Raw genomic sequence first — 12,330 nt, forward strand, 5'->3', positions numbered from 1 at the left:
CACGGCTCAGTAACATTTAATAAGTGATATGGGGACGCTCATTTTTTTAAAGTAACAGAGTCCCCCTACTTTAATTTTGCCAAGTCGAGCACTGGTTATAGGTACTTCATAGTAATGGACAATGGAACATATTTTTCGTCTAATTATTTTATATTTATAATATGTATTCTTTGTTATATGAATGGGGGGGCTATAACAAACATGAGTGGCGGAGCTTTAAAGTTTTCACTCGCTGTGGTGGGGCTATAACAAACCAGTACCGTATTCAACAGCTGTTAATAAAAAAAAAAATATGAAAGGATCTAAGTTAAATATTTTTAAAATATGTGGAAAATTATAGAAGAAATTTAATTTAAGGACTATTACTTCAATATAGTTTTAGTTGATTTGTACACAGACATCAGTAACTGACTTTCATTTTGTTTTAGTAGGGTTTTATCAATAGATAACCCTTATTCTGTTTTATTGAATAAATTAAAAATACATACCATAACACTGAACTTATTACGACACCGGATAACAAACAATCCACTGTTACAATATATAATAGAAATTTTAAAAATTCAACGAAACCAAGTCTTAGAACGTAAGTAAATGCTATTGATGAAACTGAAATAAATTTAATTTAATTAAAATTAGTTAAAAAAACCTTATTTTTAAGTAGTTACCACATAGAAGTCCACTTAAAAGCACCAAAAATGCAGGGTCATCACGAGCAAATTGTAGTTTTGTTTCTATGAGATAAATAAAATTATACAACACAGAACAATACAATACAACATAATATTAGACTGAATAAAAAACTCTTACCTTTTCTGTGTTGAAAGTTTCGATATACTTTCTGTGGATTGATAAACAAAAACGTCATTTGCCATAGTGCAAACTCAAAATCCATTTGTTTAAAGTTCGATAATTTCCGCAAGTAGCGGTAGCGTTTCACAGCAGCAGTCATACATGTTCTGCAACATTTTTGGATACAACTTATATATTCTAGTTAAACAAAATAATGAATTAATACATACCGCTGTGTTACTGGTGATGGTAAATATGTCAAAGACGATGTCGATCGGAAAGAATTCACGCTGCTTGGCATTATATTATACGAAAAACATTCAAAAATAACAATATAACTAGGTAGGTATTAAATTTTAAGATTTGCTAGTATTTTGAAATAAAATTATTTACCTAAATATTAAAAAAAAAAAAAGTAAATTAATGAAGTATTTATATTTTATTTTTATTTAAATCGGTATAAATGTATTAATCATACAGCATTTACGTATAATATAAAGGTATAAATTTTCATAATTAATTTGTCTTATAAAATATTTATTTCATAATATTTTTTGTATAGCCATAGATAATATTCTGTGATATAACAATTTAGAATTTACCACTGAGATAGATAAGATATAAATCAGTGCTATTTACAAATGATATGTTATCAGTTATCATATGTTATTTCAATCAAATATTTATAATTTTATCATGACAAAATAGAAAGGAATAATAGCAAACTGCAATTGTCCTTTAGTCCGGTTAGCCCATCCGACCCTTCCCAGCACGGTAGATTGTTGTCTAATTATTATAATCTACCGTGCTTCCCAGTTCCCAGCAACATTCGTAGTTCGCCTCATTTTATTGGCCGTTAATTACCCCAGCTAACATACCATATTTCTCTATTCTCTGAACATACCCAAGAAGAAGAAACATACGGTTGGCCAACCAGCAAATTGTTGCTAATTGGTGGCAATATGTTAAAAAATGTCAACCCCCCACCCCCACAAAAATGACCAAATTACGCCACTGGTTTAGAAATAACAAAAGAATTAGTAATCAAATGTTTTTTACAAAATGTATCATTTTTATGCTTGAATTCTTAGCTATTTTTTTTTTATTTTTGAAGCAGTTCAGTGGATCGAATAAATAGATTTATAATCTATTATATTTATGAAGAAAAAAAATGTTTATATTGTATTTTATATTAAAAAAATAAATAATTTCATATTAAATAATAAATAATATAGTAGTATTAAATTCAATATTATTAGTCAATAATAAACTTTAAAAAAAAAATTTGGGGAAAAATGTCCACATCAAAAATATATCGGGGGGGAAAATATCATACTACACCGAAGACAATCAGGGGTAAAATGTCCATTTAACTTACAGACTTTATAAATATATTATAGCATTAACAATATTTTTATTATATTAGTATATATTCTATTTTTTTGTTTTTTTTTGCTAATTCATCCAGTACTTCGTTGGATGTTATATTTATAACCCCACAATGAACAGCCATATAATAAATATTACCGCTACGTCCACAACTTGATTTTCTATAACGATATATATTTGTGATCTTACTTATTTTTTCATCCGCCGAGCGTTTAGAAGTAGAGCAACTTGCATCAAAATAGCTAGTAATTTTCCTTTTATATACATAGTAATTGTGAAAACGTAAAATAGACAAAATAGTCAATATTACAAAAGACACCGACGACCGACCGTATAATAGTAAGTAATAGTACTACATTACAGTAGAAAACACAAGTACGAAAGAGTAAAGGCGAATCACGGTGATAACTAAATACTATGAGTTATGACAAATAATAAGCAATCGATATTTCAAGTTTTCGACCAACTAATGACCTGTGGCTGTTGGTACGTAATATTGTAAAATAAACCTACCGATTGCACTAAAAATCCGTATAGCCCAATGTTCTGGGAAAGTGTAGAGCTAGTTGTTATTGAGAATTCTCGATGATCGAGTGGGATAATTCCCATATTATATTTTGTGTAAGCAACTAAATAATATTAATAATAACAATAATATCCTAGTTCCTAGATATGAGTCAAGATAATAATTAATAATATAGTCATGTCATATAAACATGTATAAACATATTCTGACATTCTGTCGAAATTTACAAAATTTGATAATTTATATTTTTAGAAAAAAAATAGAACAAAATTTAAAGCATTATAGAATATACTTAATTATAAATTTTTATAAATATTGAAAAAAAATTCATGGGGGGGGATCTATTCCCCCCGTTTGACCGCCACTGATTAGATGAGAGTATGAGCACCGAACAATAGTATGAGACATCACGAGTTGTGTTAAAATAATAAAATCCTACACATTTATTGAGTGGATTTAGTTTTCAGACATGAATAATACAGACATACTGTTTATATCACGTATAGATGAAGTGTACACATAATAAATTGATAGGTATTATAATTTAAGAATGAACGCATATTGCCATAATTTTACGAATGATAACATTTATAATGTATTCATGCCTCATAGACTCAAGTCATAGTTCTAATGAATACTCTTATTTAAAATATAAAAATTAAAAAATACATTAAATAAATAATTAATAATACAATAATACATAAAACAATTTTGGTTATGAATAAAATTCCCATTTTTTTTTCCAATATTTGAACAAATTCTGAGAATTTTCAATTTTTCTATAAGAAACCACGCTTATGGTAAACAGCGACAATTTTATATTCAAACATTTCAGGAAAACTTGATTAAAAATACAAAAATAAATTTGCATTTCAATTAGATAAGCGCCAAGCAGTTGAGTTGAAGTTACGTTTGAAGAAATTTTTCAAAAAAACAACTATTTTTAAATCATTGTTATACCTTAGTATTGACTATTAAATTCAAGGTTGATGTTAAATATAAAGTTCTGGTAGCTCATAAGATTTCCTTTTAAAAACTATAAAGCAATTCCTTTAAAAGGATTTGAAATTTGAATTTTTATATTATTGGAAAAGCATTTATATATAAAATATTAACTCTACACTTTAATCCTATATATTATGTAATATATATAGGATATATATTACGCGGGGCGCAAACTGACAATTAGGAATTGCCAAAATTTACATGTTCTCTCTCTGGACCCGATGATAAGACATTTACACCATTTTATCAATATTAAAATTAAAGTGAGAAATTATAATATATTTATACATTAAGAAATGTTTAGACAGCAATTAGTTCAACCTACTGTATTAATATAGATATATTTTAATGTCCTCAGAAATACAGGCAATCTTAGTCGGAATCAACTATTTTTATTCAATTATTTCTCATTGGATTCAAATTCAATATATCCAAGTGATGAGCTACACTCTCAACCCCTACAATACCGTCTAGTTTTCCAGTTATATTATAAACAGAGACCGAACATTGTAAATTTGTTATTAAGAAAATGGTTATTCAGCACATTTAAGAAAACTAGCTGAGCTAGTTATCAAAAATTAATTACAATTTAACATTAAAACATCATTTCACCGTTTAAATTTGTTTTTATTCATACAAAATAATAAAATACACAATACTATGTATTTAAGACCTAGGCCTCTCCTTCTTTTCTTTGTATAAAGCAAGTAATGAAACATTTGCTACTTTGACAACCTTGAAACGAACCCCTGTAAGCAAAACAATAATAAATGAAGATTCATAAAATAATAAGCAATAAAAGCAATAAATATCTTACCGGGAATATCTCCAACAGCGTGACCCTTTCGACCGAATCCAGCTACCAATACTTCGTCATTTTCTTCAATATAATTTAAACAACCATCTCTAGGTACGAAAGCTGTGATTTTCTTTCCATTCTTGATAAGTTGTACACGGACACACTTACGGATGGCAGAGTTGGGCTGTTTGGCTTCAACTCCACTGTAATTAATCAAATTGTTTAAATTATATACTGATTAAATTAACTTTAATTATCTGACAAAATATGTGTCTTACACTTTTTCTAAAACAATTCCCTTGGCGTGAGAAGCTCCTCCGAAAGGATTGGCCTTCCATCTTGTTCCCAAATGTGCCTTTTTGTAGTCCTTGTCGGCCCACTTTTGAACACGACGATGGTTGACATGTTTACGAGCCGTACGAATACCACGAGGTTTACCTATAAAATAGATATAATTATTAGCTTAATATATACTACAACGGCTAAAACGAGTATGAAAATAATGTTCTTGAACATCAATAATATTAATATACAATCAAACGAGTTTAATATCTGCTAACTCGTGTGTACTTGTTTATTAACATTATTCACATAGTGTTCAACAAAATACTATAATCGGTCCAATTTTTAGACTGATGCCAATACGAGAAATTGTTGACGTTAACAACCACATGGTCGATAATTTTTTTCAATGTTTCAAATTATTAACACAAAGAACACTTACCCATGATGTATTACAATTTCAAAATATGAGTTAACACAACAAAAATTGAAAAACTACGAAAAACCACGAAGTTTGTGGCACGAACGCACACAAATGTACAAGACCGAAATGACAGAGAGATCAGAAATTTCGTGAGGACGATGCTAAAAAATCTGTGGTTATAGGCTTGTAGTCGACTCGGCGTACAGTATCACCAACTATTGAACTAAATACGCCTTATGGTGATACTGTATTACTTTATATTCTAACCGCGGTCACTTTCCAAAGTCATTAATCAACCACAGTAATGATAAATCAATGGTTACCTATTGTTAAGGTCTATGGTTAATTGTTATCTCCGATGATAATCTAACACCGTGGATGATATAATTATTAATTGATAAGCATTTTACATAACATTCTAATATTTATGACTCTTAATAATAAAAAATAAAAAAATTATAAGGCTTATATATAGATATATAGACCTAATCGTGCCATCGCGGTCTACACATAGAAAAGAGATTACAGCTTCACAATTCGAATAGATATGTTTACCATTAAATGCAAGTGGTGAATAGACGGACAATCACTTTGGAAGTCTACGGTAATTGGAATTATCATTTTATACGACTGTTAAACAATTATGAACATTATAAAGTCAGACAACAGACTTGTGTTGAAGTCTTCTATACAAGAATCATTGAAGCACTCGTGCATAGAATATTGCGTGGAAAAGCGCGAAAAATGTTCTAACACAGAATGCGTCATCATTCTGATGTCACTACTAATTGCAGCATATTCATATTTAGTAAATTCTACAGTATTATGTTCAAAAACTGTTTTCATTATTGCAATTATTGTCTTGTTCATTTTTGGGTTACGGTTTAGTTTTAAAGTTTGCAATGAATCATTACTCATAACAGCTCCCATTGGATTACAGTTGACCACAACTTATATAACTGGACATCAAAGGGTATTTTCATTACCTTGGCAAAGTATTACTGATGTACTTATTGTTGACGTTATTCACACCCAAAAAGTATTATACTATTTGGCAATTAAAACACCCCAAAATGGGATAGTCACATTGTTTCAGAAAAGTTCACCAAGGTTACATTTTTTAGAAATAATATACAAGGATGTTTACAAACTATTAGAAAACAACAGATGAAGTGACTTGTGGATATCAAACTTAATATATTTTTATTTTGTAACATTATAAAATTGATTGTACGTCCATTTTGGAAAAACACGTTTGTACAAATTTAAACATACAGTGTCTTGAGATTTTACTTGACCATCAAATCCACATTTCATGTGTCCATGAGTACCTAAGATTAGAAATTGTGACATTTAATATAAATTGAAGTAATTTTAAACATGTTTATATCCAATTAATATTTTATTTTAAAATAAACAAAGTTTTAAGTCTTAAAACATACCTAGAGGTTCTTTAATATGTCCTCTCCTTCCATATTTGGTGCGTAACTCAACTGGTCTAAACCAATCAATATCTTCTCGATTGAAAAACATAAACCTGACTACGGCCGAATGTTTATGTACTTTAAATGGATGACCACTTAGAACTGTTCTTTTTACAATTACACGATCTGGATTTACTGACAAGACATTTCCATTTCCAATTATTTGCTAAAAATATTATTATTTAAATTAAACTTTACAAGAGTACAATTAATATTATTTAGTATTGTTTGAGAGAAACAAATAATACAACATACAACATAAACAATATTATTTGAATACTTACAAATGAACCATCTTTGCAGTGCTTCATGGCTATAACTGAAGAAGGTGGATAGATAATAGGTGCAAACATTGTAGCAACAACTATTGAATCTTGGTGAAAAAATCGTTCATACTAAAACAATAAGATAAAATAATAAAAATAACACAATACAATTTTTAATTTATTTTACTTTAAATTTATTTCCATTTGTATGCTGACTAAATATAGGCTCTGCAGTAAATCGACGAAAACCACATTGGAATATAAGTTCCGATTTAGATTTAATTGGTTCATCAAAATGTACAGTAGATGGTCGTTTTAAAACTACATTTAGCACAGACATTTTTTGCTCATGAGGCATAAGACCAAACAGTACAATAGGATTACGGGCATCTCTTGAATGAAACATTTTAGCTGGTATATTTTTCACATAAACTGTAATGTACCAATCTGGCTAAAAATGTTTTTTTTTAAAAATTAATTATTCTGATTAAAAAAAAAAAAAGAATCCATATTATAATATTTACCATGGCACCAGTTATGTTTTCCAAATTTTTAAATATCCTTTTCCTTGTTCTATCAAAATTTTCAAACTGAAATATTCTAGCATATTCAGCAGGTAAATTTTCTTTAACGTCCCATGGCGATGTGCGGAATGATTGTAAACCTCTATACTTCTGAAAGCGAATTCTAGCTGGGATATCATTAGGTGTATCTACTTCATCGGGAAACAATTGATCAGCTTTTGCTTCTAAAATAAAATGTATATTATATGTATTATTATTTATTTATAATTTTAGTCAATGGTTTAAACTATAAACGCATGCACTTTTAATAAAAATCTATTATTTAACAGAATATAATTTAACACTTTAAATATAAATTCTTTAATATGATTGGTATGTATAATCTGCCAAATTGTAATTAAAAAAATGTAATTTTACATATAAGAATAATGTAAATAATATGATGTTGATTGGATAAACTATAACTACTATTTTAAATTGTAATAGTTATAACCAGGGCTTGTAAGTTCATGCCTCCAAAAATGCCTAAATAGTAAATAGTAGTAAATAAGTATGCACTTCTGCACTAAAAACTGGAAAAATATGCATTGAATTATGACTTATTCAGAAATATGCATTTATACGCACAAAAAATTAACTGAATAAAAAACAAAGAGATCATAAGGAATTGCAAGAAATAACCATTTATATTTTTAATTATTTTACGTTACAATTCCCATACATTTTATATAGATAAAATATAAATTATTGCATTTTCCATCAAATTTTGATTTTTTCATGGTATTATAATAAAAAAAAAAAAGCTCATTAATATAATAGTATCATTAAAGTAGTTTATAAACCATAAATAAAATGCCCAATAAAATAGAAAAACTCATAAATATGCCAAATGGGCAAATAATCTAAATATGAAAAATTAAACTTTACATACTTAACATACCATATGCTAATATAATATATACATACTTAACTATGGTACCTTGAAATGGATTTCTATTTCATTTAGCATTAAATACAACTCAGCATGATTGATATGCAAATGCATGAACTTACAAGCTCTGGTTGTAACACTAAAATATTTTCATGACATATTTTAAAATAAAATTGCAAACCTTTAATTTTAGTCAGTATTTTTTCTTCTTCGTTTATATCAAACTGCAAATCATATTTATCAGCATCAATCGGAACTTCAGAAGCAACAGAAGTCATAGACATAGTTTCCATATGGTCATCTATCATACTCTTCATTTCATTATCAGAAGTTTCATCTTCAATTGAATAAAAATCATCAGAGCCTTCATCAGATTCTGAGTTTTCGTCATCTGTTCAAATAAAATACAAATTAAAAAATATAATTTACAAACTATTATTGTAATTTATGAGTTTAAATCAATATTTATATATAAATATATACCATGGTCAGATTCTTCATCAGGAATCCAAGCTGATTGATATACAGACATACCCTGAGGAACACGTTTAATCATGCGTTTATTTTTAGATATTGCTTCTTTCATTTCTTCATCAGTCGGCCAAGTTTGTTCAGCATCCATTGGATCCGGTATATTTTCACAAACCAAATTTTCCTATAAATCATTGTTTATAGTCATATTTAAAACTAAAATATTTTTTAAAAAAACCACTTACTTGTAATCCAGGACTAGCAGTCTCCAAGACTGTAGTTTGTACATCTTTCCCAGAAAAACTCTTGATAAAATCATTAGAAGACAAATCTATTTGTTCCATTTGAAAGTCACCCCATCCAGGAATATGTACTAAAGAATTAACAGACAGGGTCTGACCTCTCAAAAAACCGCTAACTTTCATAGTACCTACATTATCCTAAAATTAAATTATGAATAATATTTTTTTTTTTAAATATTATTCACATTGAATTAAATTTATTTCGAATATACATACATCAGAGCTAGGGATAAAAGCCAATTCTTCGGCTAATAAATGTGGACGTCTATCACGGAATGTAATTGTCCTTTTTTTTTGTGAACTTATACGTCTAAGAACATTTAGAATGTCTGTTGATGTATCAATTTTGCTGACTTTTTCATCTGGTAGCCAATTTTCTATATCTTTCTGAATGCACTGCTTTGCTTCATTTTGTTTCTATTTAATAAATATGGATAAGTATAAATACTTATACTATATCACTATGTCCAGCAAGAAAACACACTGTGGACCAATGAAAATCAATTCTTCTGTGCATCTCCACGCAACACCGGTTTTGATAACAAGGCGACACGCAGAATCATGTTTTCTTGCTGGACAAAGTAAAATATAAGTAACTACTAACTTTGAGAGGTATTTTTTCGAGGTCTGTAATAGCTACAACGGTTGAAGGAAGTCCTTGTGCTAATATACAAGTCATTAGTAAATCAACATCCTGATCAAAACCACCTTCAGCGGAAACCATAAACAAAATGGTATCAACTACTTTAAGTGTATCTAAAAGTCCAAGAACACTACTACAGTCGGGTCTAATGAAAGTAAATCCTTGTTTGAATTGTTCAACCCTAATTTAAAAAAAAAAACATTCATAAAATTTATTAAATTAGTGTTTTTGACCCCACAATTGACTGAAATTGAAATTGATGGTTAAAATGTATGATCCCAAATTTAACATGATATGGGGCAATATATTTATTATTTTGTTATCATTAAGATATTCTTTAGTTGGAAATTAACTCAATAAAACGTAGGAACCAATTTTGCATAAGTTGTTCAGAAAAAATTATCTGGTAGGCTCATATATTCATTACAATCAATTTCGGAACAGTTGTAGTTTAGCTACCACGCAATTTTTTCAATTTTTTTTTTTTTAACATATGTATTTCATCGAGTTGAGAACGATGGTGCAAAAATAAATTTGCGCAAATCATTATTTTGGAAGTTATAGCGTTCCAAAGTTTGTGATTTTGCGTTTATAAGCATTCGCGCCACACTACTCCAACGCATATATTTTACCTATCACAAATTTAGATTTTTAGTACGGACACGAATTTAAAACAGTGGTGTAAAACTAAATTTTCGGAAGTGATTATTTTGGAAGTTATAGCCTTTCAAAGTTTACGAATTTACGCTTACATATTTTCCTGTAATCTTACATACAGCTTTGATGTGTCAGTTTTAAGTTTCTCAATTTTTAATTCAAATTTTGGAACAAATCTAGTTTAGCGGCTCCTCGAAATTTCGATTTTTTTTTTTTTTTAAACATATGTAATTTGACGAGTTTAGAACGATGGTGCAAAAATAAATTTTCGGAAATGATTAGTTTTGAAGTTTGCGATTTTACGTTTATACGCTAGGCCCAATTGAGTACCCATGGATATATTTTAGATAATCAGGCGTCAGATGAATCAGATCCAGATAGTGAATTTGAATTATGCTAAGAATATAAATTAAAATTAATTTAGAATTAGGATTAAAAATTAAAATTAGAATTTTTAGAATTAAATTAAATAAAATGATTAATTACTAAAAATAAAAAAAATATTATGGTTACAAATTATTTTATAATATTGTTAGATTAAGAATGTATTTTTATTAAATCACTATTTTAATGCTCTTATAATGTGGGCAGAGATTACACAGCTAGCGGCACTCGTCGCTCCGCTCCGCAAATCGAAAATATCCCCCGACTTGCTATGCAACACCACCTTAAGTAGGTTACAGGGTAAGTTATATCGTAGTATATGGGCAGTGGTTACGCAGTTAACATAAAATAGTTATAAAATAATTTAAAAATTTGTTATATAAGAGCGTTAAAATAAAGCGTTGCGCGCATGAGTAAAACACCGAAAATAGTGAACTTTGCAAGTCTATAACTTCAAAACTAATCATTTGCGCAAATTTATTTTTGCACCATCGTTCTTAACTCGTTGAAATACATATGTTTCAAAAAAAAAAAAAAAAAAATGAAAAAAATCGCATGGTAGCTAAACTGCAATTAAACCTCAATTTCAACTGATGAGAGTACAATAAATTAGTGCCACTTAAAAAAATATTAATATTATATTGTATACATTGTAAAAACAATAATTATACTATTATATTAACCATAAATGAGAATATCCTTCAGAAGCAACAGCTGTTGACAATTTTACATCGGCCTTTTGCAATACATTGATCATCTCCATCAGTTTTTCATTTACAAACACATTATTGCTTAGAGGTATGACAGCAACTAAGTGAGGTACATTTAAAGATCTACGTTTTTCAATCAAAACATTTTCTGTTTTTGTTTTACGTAAAATCTTAGCTTGATTTCTACGTTCCATACGACTTAACTGGTGATTAGCTTTGGATTTTGCTGAATTCTGTGCAGAACGTCCTAAAATAAAATATTTTATCATCAATATTTTTAATTTTAATTTTCGATTGTATTTTTAATACCTTTTTTCAGTATTTCTAGAATTCCTTTACTTCTGTGTCGACCAGTTTTATGTTTTTTATTATCCTGTTTCGCTGGCCCAGGTCTGTGGACCGCTTGATCACGGGTTTCCGGTTTCATTCTAAATGTATTAATAAACGAAGTGGTTATTAACGTGTTCGACGTAAAACCATGAGCTAAATACTAGATTATTTACCAGATAGTCTAACTCACCTTACTTAGTCAGTACTCAGAAGTCAGACGTCAGTTAGAAATATAAAATCTGATTTTTAGATTTAGACAATGCGTGAATCACACATGCGGCATGCCCACATCCATAAGTTTAATATCAATTATCACAAATCATAATATTATTATCATTTATCAGTCATGTTTTCATAATATTTTCATCAACAACACTATCACGCACGATTTAAGATAGTATCACAGAATAA

General features: G+C 28.6%; 4 protein-coding genes across 5 annotated transcripts in view; 1 reads left to right on the forward strand and 3 right to left on the reverse strand.

The window, feature by feature from the left end:
* Positions 1-2,684, reverse strand: part of LOC100161482 (protein unc-50 homolog) — an 8,492-nt gene extending 5,808 nt beyond the window's left edge. Inside the window, exons 1-5 of one of the 2 annotated variants that reach the window (XM_016806394.2) lie at positions 2,371-2,684; positions 1,023-1,185; positions 811-959; positions 669-734; positions 489-609 (exon numbers count right to left, since the gene is read on the reverse strand). In XM_016806394.2, coding sequence (XP_016661883.1) covers positions 489-609; positions 669-734; positions 811-959; positions 1,023-1,093 — 407 coding nt within the window. In that variant the 5' untranslated portion in view covers positions 1,094-1,185; positions 2,371-2,684. 2 annotated transcript variants of the gene reach the window in all.
* A 1,638-nt stretch (positions 2,685-4,322) lies between these two features.
* Positions 4,323-5,368, reverse strand: LOC100159449 (40S ribosomal protein S23-like). Its single transcript, NM_001162595.2, is given in 4 exon segments — positions 4,323-4,461; positions 4,530-4,714; positions 4,790-4,949; positions 5,236-5,368. Coding segments are annotated over 4 exon segments (432 nt in total). The 5' UTR covers positions 5,240-5,368; the 3' UTR covers positions 4,323-4,378.
* A 252-nt stretch (positions 5,369-5,620) lies between these two features.
* Positions 5,621-6,654, forward strand: LOC100162188 (phosphatidylinositol glycan anchor biosynthesis, class H-like). Its single transcript, NM_001162050.1, is given in 1 exon segment — positions 5,621-6,654. A coding segment is annotated over 1 exon segment (528 nt). The 5' UTR covers positions 5,621-5,860; the 3' UTR covers positions 6,389-6,654.
* LOC100160146 (pre-rRNA-processing protein TSR1 homolog) lies at positions 6,391-12,246 on the reverse strand. The gene is made up of 13 exons (XM_001946106.5): positions 12,110-12,246; positions 11,899-12,017; positions 11,563-11,836; positions 9,800-10,019; positions 9,412-9,612; positions 9,139-9,333; positions 8,906-9,077; positions 8,604-8,813; positions 7,492-7,715; positions 7,155-7,418; positions 6,986-7,096; positions 6,660-6,867; positions 6,391-6,548 (listed from the first exon to the last, which is right to left on the reverse strand). Exons 2-13 carry the CDS (start codon positions 12,014-12,016, stop codon positions 6,421-6,423), a joined length of 2,325 nt encoding a protein of 774 aa, XP_001946141.1. The 5' UTR covers position 12,017; positions 12,110-12,246; the 3' UTR covers positions 6,391-6,420.
* Positions 12,247-12,330: the final 84 nt, after the last annotated feature.

Source organism: Acyrthosiphon pisum, chromosome A1 (assembly GCF_005508785.2).
Source record: "Acyrthosiphon pisum isolate AL4f chromosome A1, pea_aphid_22Mar2018_4r6ur, whole genome shotgun sequence".
Taxonomy (NCBI): domain Eukaryota; kingdom Metazoa; phylum Arthropoda; class Insecta; order Hemiptera; family Aphididae; genus Acyrthosiphon; species Acyrthosiphon pisum.

Excerpts from the sequence above, each read along its gene's own strand:
- LOC100160146 (XM_001946106.5), bottom strand. The coding sequence starts at position 12,016 with ATGAAACCGGAAACCCGTGATCAAGCGGTCCACAGACCTGGGCCAGCG. Across the intron at positions 9,613-9,799 it reads TCGAAAAAATACCTCTCAAA|AAACAAAATGAAGCAAAGCA; the intron begins GTTAGTAGTTAC and ends TTTATTAAATAG. Across the intron at positions 9,078-9,138 it reads CTGCTAGTCCTGGATTACAA|GAAAATTTGGTTTGTGAAAA; the intron begins GTAAGTGGTTTT and ends AATGATTTATAG.